This window comes from Cibotium barometz, chromosome 30 (genome assembly GCF_041138505.1).
Source record: "Cibotium barometz isolate CiBa-2024 chromosome 30, ASM4113850v1, whole genome shotgun sequence".
NCBI classification, from domain to species: Eukaryota; Viridiplantae; Streptophyta; class Polypodiopsida; order Cyatheales; family Cibotiaceae; genus Cibotium; species Cibotium barometz.
This window is the reverse complement of record NC_141075.1, coordinates 18,160,351-18,177,019: the sequence shown is the minus strand read 5'-3', so window position 1 is coordinate 18,177,019 and position 16,669 is coordinate 18,160,351. Positions and strand designations below refer to the sequence as shown.

At 43.3% G+C, this 16,669-nt stretch overlaps 1 protein-coding gene across 2 annotated transcripts in view; it reads left to right on the top strand.

Moving 5' to 3' along the window:
* The first annotated feature begins 1,164 nt into the window (after positions 1–1,164).
* LOC147621231 (truncated transcription factor CAULIFLOWER A-like) overlaps positions 1,165–16,669 on the top strand; it is a 52,553-nt gene continuing 37,048 nt past the window's right edge. The window contains exons 1-2 of one of the 2 annotated variants that reach the window (XM_086824518.1): positions 1,165–1,372; positions 1,674–1,864. In XM_086824518.1, coding sequence (XP_086680644.1) covers positions 1,683–1,864 — 182 coding nt within the window. In that variant the 5' untranslated portion in view covers positions 1,165–1,372; positions 1,674–1,682. The remainder of the gene's footprint in view (positions 1,373–1,673; positions 1,865–16,669) is intronic. The other variant, XM_086824519.1, reaches the window with a different exon arrangement.

Below are 16,669 nucleotides of genomic sequence, written 5' to 3'. Positions count from 1 at the left end.
ATTTTTTGATGAAATGTTTTTTAATGGACGAACTAAAATTTTCGGCCAATTAAAATTGAAATTGTCATTCATTATGGACCATAATTTCTCTTTTTTGGACGAAAATTTTACTCTAGAGAAAAATAGAAATGTCAGTGTGTCCAAAATTTTGGATTCTAGAATCCATTTTATCAACAAAGTAGATTCTGGAATCCAAATTTTCATCAAATTTTTAAACGAGAGATGTTATCATTTTCATGGCTCAAAATCTAACTGTTACTAAAAGTTGTGTTTATGCAAAGACGATAACTCCAAATTGAAATTTTAGATCAAAATAAAGTAACGTGATAAATTGTAGTACTCACTACCATCTAAAATTTGAATGTTCGGTTCGTTGGTTTTCTATATGAATCTAGAGAAATCGTTTCTTTCAATAAGTCTCTTCTATAGCCATGGACTCCATATACCTACTTATCTTAACATCAAATATATTCTCCAATTCAATGATTAGATGAGGTGCAATGATTGGAATGAAGTTAGTTAAATTTTTGGAGAAGAAAAAGTATATTTTGTAATTCTAAGTAAAGAATGTATTATATATTACATAGACATACATTAATTATTAGCAGTTTTAAAGAATATTAAATCTTGTATTGACCTTGTTTTTTTCATTTTGTTATTTGACATGAAAAGTGAAAATTTGTTCACCTTTAAATTAGCAGTATGTACATTTTTTAAAAGAAGTTTAAAACTATGTTTATTTTGCAAAATTTCTAAAAACATTTCTCTTCAATGTCTCTAAAAGTGTAAAATTGATCAATATTTAGGACTAGTTAAAAACCAAGACAGCTTGTTGCAAACGACAACTCATGACTCGTTGTCGTTTGTCGTGCATCCTTTACTGCACAATCTTGCTTGTACGAAGCTCGTAGCGCGTTGACCATGTATACAAATAATTGATGCTGGCCATTTCCTGCTTCATTTTTGCCCCTTCTAATTTAGAACCTTTGAGAGCGCCTTTTTTTCACCTTTCTCTTGCGTGAATATACCTCTAGGCTCTAGCGGATACCTTATTGCATTAATTAATGCAGACCAGACAAAAGGGTGTATGCACACCAGACAAACGGGGAGAGCGTGTCACTTTACACCATATAGGGTGCGTAGGTGAGTAGGACTTAAGCGTCTCACACCGGGTCGGTGGGACGTTCTTTTTCTTTCAGTCGAATGAATAATATCTTAGTACGACTGGGTAGGGCTTAGTTGCTTCAACTGTTCTTAGGGCTTCTGGGCACAGCTGCTTTACTAGGGCGGCCTGCTTCTGGTTGGGAGAGCTTGCTGTCGTACAGCTGTGGGTGAAGCGAAGGGTTTTACGGCTTGCAGATCGTTACAGGAGGTGAGAGTTTCGCTGCTACGTTCGTTTTTTTTGGCAGGAAAGGTGTGCTTCGCTGTGCATATTATCTACGCCGAAACCTGCGGTGAAGACCATGCTTTTCTTTCTGCTCTCTCTCTCTCTGGCCCGTTACAAATACCCACCGCCTATGTATGGGCGGGGATTGGGTGAGGGAGATTACCTGCCCATGAATTATGGGCGATGGATATGTAATGGGCCTCATATACATATGCGTATACCGAGAGCCGGTTTTTTCTAATTTTTGCCCTCGGCGATCTGTTGTATTTTGTGGTCTGTTCTCCAGCCGGCAAGGATGGTGCGGCGGAAGATCAAGATCAAGAGGATCGAGAACAAGAATACACGGCAGGTGACTTTCTCGAAGCGTCGTGGGGGACTGTTGAAAAAGGCCCACGATCTCTCCGTTTTGTGCGACGCAGAGATCGCCGTCATCATCTTCTCCGGCAAAGGAAAGCTCTTCCAGTTCGCTAGCCCCAGGTCAGTGTACAAGCTCTTCCAGTATGCTAGCCTTCATTTTTGGGACTCCTCTAACCTACTGATCATGGCTCCCAACAAATTTGGGCTTCCATTTTGTGGCCCAAGTCCCGTAATGTTTACCCCTTCAAAGTCTTGATTCAGCTTCAGCTTAGCAAGTAACGCACGAACTTCGCTGGGGCTTCCTCAGCCTCTTTTCTCAAGGACTTCTTCTTGGGTCGCGCAGCACTAGACCGTCCATTTTTCTTTTCCTTAAAAGAAGCAAGCAAGGCCTCTTGGAGATTCGAGCTGCTTCAAGAAAATCATGGAGCAAACCTTTTTGCCCAACTGATCAGCCATTGAGCTGTAGCTAAACACAGCAGTAGATCACGCGTCAAGTATTGCGTTGCCCTAAAAGCCCTATACAAAAGGGTCGACAAGGTAGATTTGTTATGTTGTCCGAGCTTACCTTCGTCAAAGGGCCTCAGACAAGAAGGTTGAAGATGCGCAAACCGCATGGGAAATGTCCCAATATTTCCCACACGGGAAATTTGGTTTTTCCCATGTGGTTTGCATAGCTTTGTCTTGCTGTATCACCTCCCCCCTTTCCCTTTCATTGTGCGGTAAATCTGTCGGTATTGCTTGCTTCGCTTCCTAGATCACCATGTCCGCACCTTCTACGATGACTCAAACATCCATTGAGAACAGCAAAATGATACTAAGGTCTTAATGACCTTTCAATAAAGATTTTTTCTCTTATTCGAAGCTTTTGCTAAAGAGTCATCACGTTTTTAGGTGAGAATTCTCAGCAGGTTGAAGCTTTTTTTCCTCATGATATCCTACTATTGAGGCTTTAGCGTAGGGCTATGAGCTTAGTTCGCTTCACGTTCAAGGAAGAATTTTTTATCTTAGGACTCGAGCTTATGTTCACAAGAAACACACACATTAAATGTGCTTATCTAGATTCTCTTTTTGAATTCACACCTTTTTGCAACATTTGGATTTCACATATTTATTGTCGGATCCACTCTGTGGGGATCGTTCCTAATCTATAAGATGGGATTCTTCACATCATGGATATGTCCATCATAGTCCACAAGGAAACTCTGTTTCGGGGCCTATCGGATCGGAAACTCCATTTCCAATGTCACCCGTTTCCCGTTTCCTTTGTGTCATTTTTTGATTGCATACAAAATATAACTATGTTGTTTCAAAGAAGCCGTTTCTTATCCATTTCCATTTTCAAGATTAAGTCGTTTCCGTTTCCGACAGCCTTGTCCTTGTTGTTCCATTTCCCGTTTCATGTGACTATGATCTCCATAGCATGGGATCTACATAACTTCAAGATGCGCTTGCACCTAGAACTCATTAGAATCAGGTGCATTCTCCTAGTGATTGGAGCATGTAGAGTGTGTTTTCCTGCGGTATAGGGTTTGGCCATTAGTAGTCGTGGACTATGATTTGATTTTTTCATTTGTTACATGTGGAAGCTCTAGGAGTCCTTCAGCCCTAAACACCATTTGGGAACATGTTGATGCAAAACACATGCAAAAGAGAGAGAGATAGCTGAGTATTCAGTATATCATAAAGTCAGAAAAGGTACAATGTTCTTGTAGCCCTTGGCTACCTTCCATGAAAAGGTGTAAGTACCTAATCTATGCCGAAGTCTAGACCTAGTCTATGATCCAATCCAGCAAAGCGGCTGAATGACCAAAACGCTGAGCAATGTTTGCCTTTTATAGGTTGGAAATGACCAGATGGACTGGTCCGCTAGGTCCAGGACAAGAATTCACTTTATATGCCACAGTCGACTGGTGCTTCTACTCTCATAAGCTGGCCGACAGCAAACCCAAGGTCCTCCATCAGATATCCCTTGCCAAATCAGCAAAACCTTGCTCAAACATCTGTTTTCTGCTCTGTGACATCCCCCTCTGCTAAACTTGATGACGGGATTCCAATCTATGTTCTTAGATAAGTGTCATCATCCCTTTCTCTATTCCCAGAGTCCCTCTGTCATCCTTCCTTCTTTGGTGACCTTTTCACTGAACACCCGGCCCGATCTCTAAATCCACTCTAACTTTGATGAAGATCTATGCATCTTTTCTATCTATACCCCATTCCATTCCTGCCCTGAACATTGTCTCTAGTCTTCTTTCCTGAGAGATGAGTCTGGCACTCTCACGCCACCCCCTGAAGCCTTTCCTGGTGTGCCTCAAGTGGCACCCAACTCACACGACTACCATCCCCTCTGGCTTTGTGGAACACCACCAACCAACTTTGATGGGGAGAAACCTGTAATTAGGGTTTAGAGATCATTCATGGGAGACATACACAGAGAAGCAAGGGAGAGAGAGAGAGAGAGTTGTGGGGATAAGTCAACTCATGAAAAGCATGAGTGTGTGACTCCCCTATCACACATGTATATTGCACTAGTACACATAGTGCACTTAGTACATTAAAAGTACTAAGTGTACTATGTACTATAACTTATGGGCTTGTACACACTATAAGGGTGGGCATAACGCCTTTACCCCAACAACCTCCCACTTAAAGGCAAAGTGCCCTTAAGTAAAGGAAAAGAAAAAATCAGCATGTACATGATAATATACAAGGCCATATCAAGGCTGAAAATGGCCTCATCCAATGCCCATCAAGTGTCTGCAATGAGCAAACCGCTCCGGAGGCAAACTCTTCGTCAACAGATCAGCCGGGTTGTCATCCGTGTGAATCTTAACAAGCTGAATTTGCTTGTTCTCTATCACCTCTCTGATGAAGTGATACTTCACATCCACATGCTTCGTCTTTGCATGAAAAACAGGGTTCTTTGCCAACTGGATGGCACTCTGACTGTCACAATGCAACAATGGAATATCCCCTGTATAACCCAAATCAACCACTAACCGAGATAGCCATAATGCCTCCTTGCAAGCCTCTGTGGCTGCAATATACTCGGCCTCTGTAGTAGATAAGGCTGTGCACTTCTGCATCCTGGATATCCATGACACAGCACCTCCTGTGAATGTAAAGACATAACCGGTAGTAGACTTCCGGTTATCTGGATGACCGGCATAATCCGAATCCGTGTAACCATGCACTAATGCATCCTGTTTGCCAAAGCAAATGCACAAATCCTGTGTGCCCTTCAGGTATCTCATGACACCTTTCACTGCTTCCCAATGCTTCTTGCCAGGGTTGGCCATGTATCTAGAAACCACTCCCACTGCAAATGCAATGTCCGGCCTAGTAGCAACCATGGCATACATGAGACTGCCACAAGCTGAAGCATACGGAATCTTGGCCATATCAGCCCTGTCTCTATCCGACTGTGGGCTGTCCATAGCACTGAGTTTCACATATGGAGGCAAAGGAGTACTAGCTTTCTTCCCCCCGTCCATATTGAACCTCTGCAAGACTTTGCCAATGTATTCCTTCTGAGACAAATACAACACATGCTGATTTCTGTCCCGAAGTATCCGCATACCCAAAATGTGATTTGCATCACCCAAATCCTTCATATCAAAGGTCTCGTGCAGCCTCTTCTTCAAGGCATCCATCTCTTTACGAGATTTCCCGGCAATCAACATATCATCAACATACAAAATGAGAATCAAGAGACTGCCATCCAAAGCTTTCTTGGTGTACAAGCAGTGATCTATGTCACTTCTCCTGAATTTCTGTGATTTCATGAATGTATCAAATTTATGATACCATTCTCTTGGTGCCTGTTTGAGCCCATAAAGACTCTTTTTCAGCTTGCATACAAGCTTCTCCTTTCCACTCTCTGCATAACCCTCTGGCTGCTGCATATATATCTCCTCATGGAGATCACCGTGAAGAAAAGCAGTCTTCACATCCATCTGAATCAAGTCCAGATCATCATGCGCAACCAAAGCCAACACAGCTCTAAGTGTGGTCATTTTGACCACTGGAGAGAAGATCTCATCAAAGTCCACACCATATTCCTGCTTGAAGCCCTTAGCCACTAACCTGGCTTTGTATCTTGGCTTTGCATCTGATGCAACTTTGAGCCTGTATACCCACTTGCATGGCAAAACCTTCTTGCTTGCAGGCAAAGGCACCAACTTCCATGTTCCATTTTTATGCAGAGAATCCATCTCTGACTTCATGGCACGCTCCCATAGAGCTTTGTCTGCCCTCTGTAAAGCCTCTTTGTAACATGAGGGCTCCCCACAGTCAGTAAGCATCAAATAGTCAACCCCTGGAACAAACCTGTCAGGGGCTCTGGAGGGTCTTGTGGACCTCCGTACCCAATGACCATCATTTGCAGGTTGCTGTCCAGCCTGCATATCACCCATTGGTGGCTCCTGTTCCATGCCATAAGGCTGAAATATCATGCCCGGTATCTCCTCCAACTGTGGTATATCCATAGGGATATCTTCTGCCATCTCTGGCTGTCCATTTGGACCATTTTCAGCACCATTTAAGGGCTGGTTTTCCTGCTGTAATGGCTGATTTACAGCCCTTTGTTGTTGTCCATGATGTCCATCATCATCAAAGATGACTCTGCTAGGCTCCTGTTGCCTTGCAGGCTCCTTATACATGCATGTTTCATCAAAAATGACATCATTGCTGCGTATGATCTTTCTATTCATGGGATCCCAAAGTCTATACCCCATTTCACCTCTGTCACCATATCCTAGGAATATGCATTTGTGAGACTTAGGATCAAGTTTGGTGCGCATTTCCCTGCGTATGTGCACGTACGCAACGCAACCAAACACTCTCAAGTGCTTGTATGACGGAGGCTTCCCTGTCCATACTTCTTCTGGCACTTTCCCACCAAGCCTCGTGTTAGGTGACCTGTTTATAAGGTGAACGGCTGTCATAACAGCTTCAGCCCAAAAACCATGAGGTAATGCAGCATGTGACAACATAGAACGGACTTTCTCCTGTATGGTCCTGTTCATCCTCTCTGCTGTCCCGTTCTGTGGAGGATCATAAGGAGTAGAGAGCTCCCTCTTGATGCCTTTAGCATCACAAAAGTCCTGAAACTGTTTGGACATATATTCTCCACCATTGTCGGAACGCAAAGCCTTCAGTGTTTTGCCAGTTTGATTCTCAACAAGAGCAACAAACTTCTCAAACACTGAGAATGTATCACTCTTCAAACGAAGAGGATAAACCCACACCTTGCGTGTGGCATCATCAATAAAAGACACAAAATATTTTGCCCCTCCCAAAGAAAGCTGAGGCATCTCACATACATCTGTATGCACAAGCTCTAACTGAGCATCTTTCTGTCCAAGAGCTTTCTTGTGGGGGCACTGTAGTTGCCTACCATATATACAATGCTCACAAAACTGAAAACTTGAAAACCTTAGAGAAGGCAAGTAACCCAAACGAGACAATTGCTCCATTCCCTTGACACTCATGTGTCCCAACCGGCTATGCCACATAGAAATTTCCGGCAGCTCGGTTGCATTTACATTAGCATGGTGACAAACACCTGCATGCATAAAATAAAGAGTGTCCACCTTAGAGCCTCTGGCAACAACCAGTGAGCCCTTACTAATTTTCCACTTTCCACTACCAAATGTGGTAACATAATCAGCATCATCAAGCTGTCCAGTAGAAAGCAGGTTCTTCTTGATCTCAGGCACATGCCTGACATCATGGAGCATAAGCTGTGAGCCATCTGAAAATACAAGCCTCACATCACCTCTGCCAAGAATTTTGCATGCATGGTTATCACCCAAATAAACCACTCCTTCATTGCCAGCAGTGTACCTGACAAACAAGTCTCTGCAACCTGTGACATGAAAGGAGGCACCTGAATCAATGATCCATGAGTGCATACCATGACCACCTGTAAGAAGTGAATGGGCATCAAGTGAAGATGTAAAGAGGACCTCATCCTCACTGCCACCTGCATGTGACACATTGATTTCTTCGATCTTGACTCCACTTTTGCCCTTTGGCTTTACATCTTTGGCTTCATCCTTCTCTTTGTCTTTGCCTTTTCCCTTTTCCTTTTGATCATTTTTCCATTTGTAGCATTGCTTTTTGATGTGTCCCTTCTTGCCACAATAATGGCATTCCAAATCCTTTTTGGAGCGAGACTTGCTCCTTCCCCTTTCTTGGCTTTTTCCCCTTTGCTGGGATCTCCCACGTGCATTCATTGCATTGGACTTTCCAACAGAGTTGTTTTTCCTGTTCATCTCTTCTTGAAGAAGAGCACCCTCAACATCCGCATATGACAGCATAGCATTCGAATTGCTAGTGGCTGTCCTGAATGTGTCCCAACTCTCTGGCAAAGTGCATAACAGAAAAGTGGCTTTGAACTCATCGTCCATTGCCAACTTTTGATTAATAACCTGGCTGACAATACCATTAAACTCATTTAGATGGGCTGTCATAGAAGCCCCTTCCTTCATCTGAAGGCCTATGAGTTTCTTCAACCAATACACTTTGCTTGAGGCACTTTGTTGGGCATACAAGTCCTGCAATCTCTGCCACATTCCCCAAGCTGTCTTCTCTTCACGAATGCTGAAAAGTAATGAGTCTGACACAGACAACATGATAGTAGATCTTGCCAGCTCATCCATATCTTCCCACTCTTCAGCTGTAAGAGAAGCGGGCATCACACCCCTTTCTTTGATAGGCTTGTGCTGCTTTTTCTGAAGCAACACATTGTAGCACTGGGTTTGCCAAATATCATAATTATGTGAGCCTTCAAGCTTCTTGATGTGAAGCAATGAAGAGCTCTCACCTGTGGTTGCCATAGCAAAATGCAACCTGTCAATGCCTGACTCCCTGCAAATGTGCAAACACTGCACCCAAAATGTGCAAACACTGCACCCAAAGCACACAAAGTGCTCACAAATGTTCTCCCAAGCTTTATCTCCCACTGCGGAAGCAAGAATGCAACTTTTCTCCCACTTTTTGTGATGAAAACACCAAAATCTGGTTGCTGCAGATTTTGGACAGCACCTTAAATGTGCTCTTTTGCCCTTCCAAAGTACTGTACAGCAGTACTAAGCGCTCACCAATGATGTACCAAACCTGTACCGGCAATTTCAGCAGCTGAATTTGAACCTTTTGATCACTCAAAACAGTGTACAGCCATGCCAAAACATGCACAAAGGTGTGCCAAATCTGTACCAGCAGGTACAATAGCAATAAATGCTCTCCTGGCTGTCCAAATGAGTAAAAATCAGACTTTTACAGTCCCGAACACTGCATAAAACAGTCCCGAACAGAAATTGGGCAAAAGCCCCTTGACTGCAAGCTGATTTCTGAAGATTCAAGGCATAAATGTCTTGCCTGCTGCTTTGCCAAGCTCAACAAGCATACAAACTTGAAAAGCCCCTTGATTTAAGATCAATTTTTGATCATACATGGTACATTGACGCACATAAAGGCATCCAGAGTGTTCACGATCCTTCCCCCTGGCCACATATACATCAAATACATGAAAGCCCCTTGATTTACAGGCACATTGAGTGCTTGTAAGGCATCAGCACATTAACCACAGCATCAAATGCGATTGCCTGCATGCAAATCAACCAAATCGGCACAAAAGCCCCTTGATTTGCACTGCAATTTGCTGCAATTTGCTGCAATTTTGCCCAAATGTGCAATTTTTCACATCATACAGCATGTATGAGTGCTTAATTGCACAATTACATCAAAAGCCCCAAATTTCGACATCCAATTTCCTGCAAATTGATCCTGATTTGACCAATTTCCTGCAAATTGATCCTGATTTGACCAATTTCCTGCAAATTTATCCTGATTGTGACCAATGTCACCCAATTTTGCCAATTTTGCTCAAAAATTGAGCAATTGGGCACCTGTACCTGCTCAATTGATAATTGTACCTGCTCAATTGCAAGTCCCAAAAAAAAAAAAAATTGAAGCAAAATACCTCTGAATTTGCAGGTGGATTTCTGTTGCAGGAGGGGGGTTTGCTGATGTTGATGCTGCTGCAGAAAGCTATTGCTTTTTATTATGTTTCCAGACGAGTTGGTGCTGCTCTGTGCGCATTACGTGGAAGAAATGGCTGTCCTGGGCGAAGGAGAGGCGGGTGTCACCTTTCACTGTAGACAAGAGCTTCTCCAGTAGGCGGCTAGCGAGCGATGGTGCCGGCGTTGCCAGACGCCACACTGAACTCCACCCGAATCTGAAGGTCGCGTGTTCAGTCCGCGCTCACCATACCAATGGGGGGATGCGCCCGCTAGTAATCCTTTGTTCGCCTGGACGCTTGGTTGCCCCTTCGCTTAACGGTTCGCTTTGTTGCCTTCGCCCAAAGCTTCTTCGCTCGCCAAGCGTTAGTATTCGCTCCACGCTGAAGGACTTTCGCCTATCCGCCTGCGTGGTGGTCAGCGCTACACGCTAACGTGCCTTTGCGTTTTCCCTCTAGCGCCAAGCTTGGCCAGACCTCATGGCTGTTGGGCAGCCCACGCTGGTTGGCTGGGCAGAGAAAGGCGACCAAAAAAAAAGAAGAAGGTAAACCTCAGATCAGAATTCAGCACGACCAGTACAACTGCTCCAGGGCTCTGATACCAGTTGATGGGGAGAAACCTGTAATTAGGGTTTAGAGATCATTCATGGGAGACATACACAGAGAAGCAAGGGAGAGAGAGAGAGAGAGTTGTGGGGATAAGTCAACTCATGAAAAGCATGAGTGTGTGACTCCCCTATCACACATGTATATTGCACTAGTACACATAGTGCACTTAGTACATTAAAAGTACTAAGTGTACTATGTACTATAACTTATGGGCTTGTACACACTATAAGGGTGGGCATAACGCCTTTACCCCAACAAACTTCCTGGGGATTGTTCCCTATCTTGTGTTCCTTGCCTTGGGCCTCGTACCTATGCACTTTCCTATGCCTTGGACCTGTGCACCTTCATCTGGGACTGAATTAGTGTTTAGCCTTGTTGAGCCTGATGCTCTGATACCAATGTTACATGCGAAAGCTCTTGGAGTCTACTTTCAGTCCTAAACACCATCTGGGAACATGCTAATGGAGAAGAGAGAGAAGAGAGAGAGATAGCTGAGTATTCATTGTATCATAAAGTACAGAAAGGTACAATGTTCTTGTAGCCCTTGGTTGCCTTCCCATGAAAAGGTGTCAGTACCTAATCTTTGCCTAAGTCTAGATGTAACTTCTAGGGTGCCCCGGGGTTTCGTAAAACACTTAACCACCATTAATGCAATTAAACACCGAAATTGGCCACAACCTTAACACATATCCATCATCACTTTGCAAAAAACATAAACGCTGGATAAATGTTGAAAGTGGAGCTTGCACATGTGACACCGCATAGAGGCCGGAATGGGCCAACCTCCCCCTTGGAGTATTTTATTACCCAAGAAGAAAATATCATGTACAAGCTTTGAGGGCCTTACTCTCCCCACGGGAGATACCGGATTATCCATATACAAATGCCATAGCACAGCCCAACATAAGGCAACCATAAAATTCAGCTAGAATACAGGTTGAATAAATGCCAAGCCAACAATATAATCCATATACCTCCATGTGGGTGCTTATTCTTCCCCAAAAACCATGGGTCTTCATGTAATAGAGTTGGTACAATAGGTTCAACTCTCCATTCAGCTGCTACAGCAACAAGTATAATAGATGGTACAATACATACAATGGCTGGTACCACAAGTATAATGGCAAATACAAGTACAATGGTTGGTACAATGGATACAGTGGTTGATAAAGCCAATACAGTGGTTGGTACAATAGGTACAATAAGTACAAGGTTGGTATAGCAAGAATAGTGGTTGGTACAGTAAGTATAATAAGTACAAGGGTTGGTACAGTAAGAACAGTGGCTGGTACAGTCAGTATAGTGGTTGGTATAACAGGTACAACAGGTACAACAAGTGAAGGCTATAATGACAAGTTTAAGGCCACTTGTCTCACTTTGATCCACTTTCTTGCCACATGTCCCAATCTAAGAGATGGGCTCTCCCGTAATCTCTCTCTCTAAAAATATCCCAACTAGTAGCCCATTTGTCATAGGTACTTTGGCAACTCTTGGTATTTGCTCAATTCCAAACATAATGACACAAACAGAATTTCCATCAGAGTCGGGCCAAAAATAGCAACTCTCCTAAATTTTAGGAGTGTGATCCTTTGTATTCCAAGATAATTCCCCACTCATAAAGCTTGTTCTTTCCAAATATTTGGATGTCTTGGAGTCCATCAGATCCCTTTCATAGTGGAAAATGTCAAGGTTGGTGACATCTTCTTGACCTTTTTAAACAGTTGACCACAATTGTGATAGCTCCCTTGCATGAAAGCAAGGTTGTTCCAAGGTCACCGCTAAACGTTCCACTAACGAAATGAAACAATGCTGAAACGATTTATTTTGGAACAAAACGTTTCAACACCAAGTAGGTGGACAATGAAATTTTGGACCGAAACGATCATATACATAAAATGTGAAGGTATTGGCCATAGTTCTAAGATGATATTAGCATATTTATCATCATTAAGCAAAGAAGACATACAAAAGAGAAGACAAAAGAACAAATAGGATGAAAGAAGAGGAAGAGTTATAAAAGCTAAAGAGCACACAAAATCAGAACCTTTTTTCCCAAATGAAATGATATGGTTTCAATGTGCACATGAAATGTTTCAACACTGAAACGTGAAATGAGTTTCAAAGCCACCGATACGAGTTTTATGGTGACCTGCTCTCATGAAAAGGATGAGCTCGGATCTAATCATATTAGAGTCCTCAAATGAAGGCCAACCAGCCATAAACAATGACTATATACCAGTGAACTCCCAAGTGGACATCTATCACACTCTGTAGAGAAAGAACATGTGAAAGTTATTGATCATATGAGTACTCACTGATCACATCAGTGAAGGATAACATTGGTTCTGGAGTCTCTCGAAGTTTTACCCGGTCTCACACAAGCCTTGCTTGAGTGGAACTCTCAGGTCAGTATCCAGTCTCACAACCATACACCCAAGCCACTTCGCAAGGAAAATAGTATAACAAATACTGTAGATATAGCCAAGGTATGAGAAAGCTAATTCAGGCAAATCAAATCCACTGCATAAAACAGCTCCACTTGGCCATATAGAGAATCCTTGATATTAAAAATTCATTCGGATAGAACATTCTTTCAACAAAACAATGCATAACATATTGAATAATACTTTAGGATTTGTCTCTAAGCCCATGTGATAATATTAATCAATATATTGGGTTTTATCTAAACCCATAATAGTCCCATAAGTCGAGATATCATAATCATGTCCCAAATAGATGGGTGAGACAAAAAGAGTCCCATAAGTCTGTAGGCATATGCTCACTTATGGTACCAAGGACACTTTTTCCCATGTGGTTTTTCCCCTTGGATATCAAGTGTGAAAGAACACTATACATATAATATTTTGTACTTCTTTATTATATGGATGTGGCACACATGCAAGGGTTGACTTGCATTTTGTGGCTACCGCACTTTTGGCTCTCTCTCTCTCTCTCTCTCTCTCTCTCATTTTCTGTGTGTGAGCTTCTCTATCCTGCACCTAACCCTAATGTGCAAGTTTGTGTGTGTGAGTGTGTGAGTCCAACACCAACAATTGGTATCAGAGCTTCAGTCTAGGGCCTGTAGCTGACTGTGGAATTCCGTCGGTGAATTTTTGTTGAAAACTCACATTCTGGCCGTTTCCTGGTTTTCGCCGCCCAGCTAGCCGTCGCCGCTCAGCCCGGCCGGCTTCGTTAGTGGCTAGCTCTCCGCCGCCGCCCAGCCTCGCCGGTGCTCTTACTGCGTAGAGGTTCACCACCGCCCAGCCCGGCTGGTTTGTGATACTGGGCAAGTCTCCGTCGCCGCCGAGTCCTTGGCGCAGTTGCGCCTGCTTGCGCCGCCTCCGCCTAGCCCGTCGGCTCTGTGCGCCGCCGCCGCCCCGTCCGTCAACTCTACGTGCTCCGACGGCTCCGCCCCCCGTTCGTGTCGTCTCTATGCTGCAGCTCCAGCGGCTCCCTGTCACGACATCTTCACCTGTGCCTGAGCGCTGATACTCAAACGCCTATGCCACTCTTCTCCGCCTCTATGTGCTCCCTGACACTGACGCATGCAATACACGTACCATCCATACTATCCTCGCCTACAGGTACTCTTTATACAGATTTTTATTCACATGCAAATACAAATTTTGCAACCATTTTAGGGTAGGTCAGATTCAAACAAAATTCTAGGGGTTTGCCAAAAGTTGCCCGCTGCCAGAAAAATTGCAGGTGGTGCCATTCAATTTGTTTAGTTTGGAATTTGGGGGTTTTCAAAATTGAGGTCAAAATCAGCAAATTGAGCCTCTTTCAGTTGCAAAAATTTGGGGCTTTTATGAAAATTGGCCAATTAAATGCACATTGAAGCGATTGGAGTGCATAAAAATGGGGGCTTTTCAGATTGGAGCATGTAATTGGGCATTACAGCTGTGATTTGTCGCATATGTATACACATTGTGTGTAATTGGATAATTTGGTGCAGGTTTACACTTGCTTCAGTTTGCAGGCAAACATTTGCACATGACATTTGGTTGCCTGGCAGTGCACATTGGTGCTTGGTTTGCTTGCAGGTATATTTTGTTGACATGGCTCAAAATGCTACAGATGTATTTGGTGTGCTCACCCAGGAGGACAAGTTGGATGGATCTAACTACTCCCTCTGGAGTTTCATGATCGGTAATTTGCTGGTAGCCAAAGGGCTTTGGGGCATCGTGTGTGGTGATGACACACACCCATTTACCATACAGCCAGCCACGCCTCAAAGGGGAGGTGCTCAAAGAGCTCCTGATGTAGAACTTGCTCCCACACAAGAGCAGAAGAGATGGGACTCTAGAGATGCACAGGCCATGTCATTGATAGCCCTTTAGTGAAAAAGGACTATTATTCCACACATTCATTCTTGCAAGACATCGAAGCTTACATGGGACACATTGGAAGTAATGTATCAGGTACACAGCAACGAGGCAAGAGTTGCCTACTTGAAGAGGCAATTGGATCTTCTTTCTATGGATGAGGGTGACTCCATGGCAGATCATCTCACCAAAGTGAAAGATTTGTAGGAACAATTGCTCAACATTGATGAGGTTATCCCAGACCCAGACAGATGGTCACCCATACTCTTCATTCTTTACCACCTTCCTACTTGGGCTTTCACACCTCTCTCAACCTCTCAATGAGAGGAGGTTTTGATCCCGTCACTTTTGAAGAGCTAGTGGGTTTACTCTTGCCAGGAAGAGCAAACAAGAGCAAACTTATCGAGCAACGGTGGTGGAGACAAGGCATTTATAGACAAGGATAAGGGTAAAGTAAAGAGCTTTAAGCATGGGGGACAACAGTCTAGCAAGGCTGGTCATGGACAGCCCTCTTTTGGTGGTGAAAAGTCTGACAAAGGGGATGTAAACAAGCCCAAAGGGGATGTAAACAAGCCCAAAAAGAAGGGGAAATGTCACTACTGCCATAAGCCTGGACACTACATCAGTGAATGTAGGTTGTGGATTTCAAAAGAGAAAAGGAAAGAAGCAGGCAATGTAATAGCAGACTCTTCTGATGACAAAGCACAGCAATCAGCTAATGTAATCCAAGAAGAGTACACTTTTTTGGTCACATACATGCACTAGTGGTAGCAAACCAAGTGCTTCAGACAATGATATGTCTTGCATTGCATTTGGCAGACAAAATGTATCATGGTATTTTGATAGTGGTGCTTCGAGCCACATCACTTCATGCAAAGATGTATTTCAGCACTTGGTTCATGCTTCAAATGGCCGCACTGTATCATGTGCAGATCATACCACATATTCAGTAAAGGGAATTGGCAATGTCATACTTATTGCAGCCAATGGTGCCGATATATGTATGAAAAATGTATTGTATGTTCCAGGGATTAAGAAAAATCTGCTCTCCGTCTCAGCCATAAACGACCAAGGTTTAAAGGTTGAATTTGAAGATGGGAAGTGTTTGGTAAAAGACCCATCAAAGGGTTATGAAATAGTCACTTTTGGAACACGATACAAAGGTCTCCAACAAGACATGTATGTGAGGGGTGTATTTTGGGAAAGATGCAATGAAAACCTTTCCCCAAAGATGGAGCTGTTAGAGCTGAAAGTAAATTACAGCTCATACATAGTGATGTATGTGGTCCAATGCGGACACCATCCATAGGGGGGCATCTTTACTTCATCACATTCATTGATGAATACTCTAGGTTTACTTGGGCTTACCCCTTGAAAGCGAAAGCAGATGTGTTTACATGCTTTCGACACTTTGTAGCAATGGCTGAAAATATGTGTGAATGTAAAGTCCAAACACTCCGCTCAGATAGAGGTGGAGAATACATGTCAAATGCATTCAAGGATTATATGCTTCAAAAGGGCATCAAACACCAATGTACTGTGCCTTATACACCGCTGCAGAATGGTGTAGTTGAAAGGAAAAATAGATCTCTCATGGAGATGGCAAGATGCATGGTGAAGCACAAAAGTTGCCTCACAAATTTTGGATGGAAGCTATAATGTGTGCAACTCATGTGTTGAATAGGTGTCCAACAAAAGCTTTGAAAACTATAACACCATTTGAGGCTTGGTATAGCCGAAAGCCAACAGTGGATTATATGCGTACATTTGGGTGTTTGGCATATGCACATGTGCCAGAACAACTCCGAACAAAGCTAGATGACAAAGCAATGAAATGCATTTTTGTGGGCTATAGCAATGAGAGCAAAGGATACCGTCTTTATAATCCGACTACACGAAGGATTTTTGTCAGTAGAGATGTGGTATTTTGCTGAAAATTCAGAACAGCCCATGTACAGCTTGTATAAA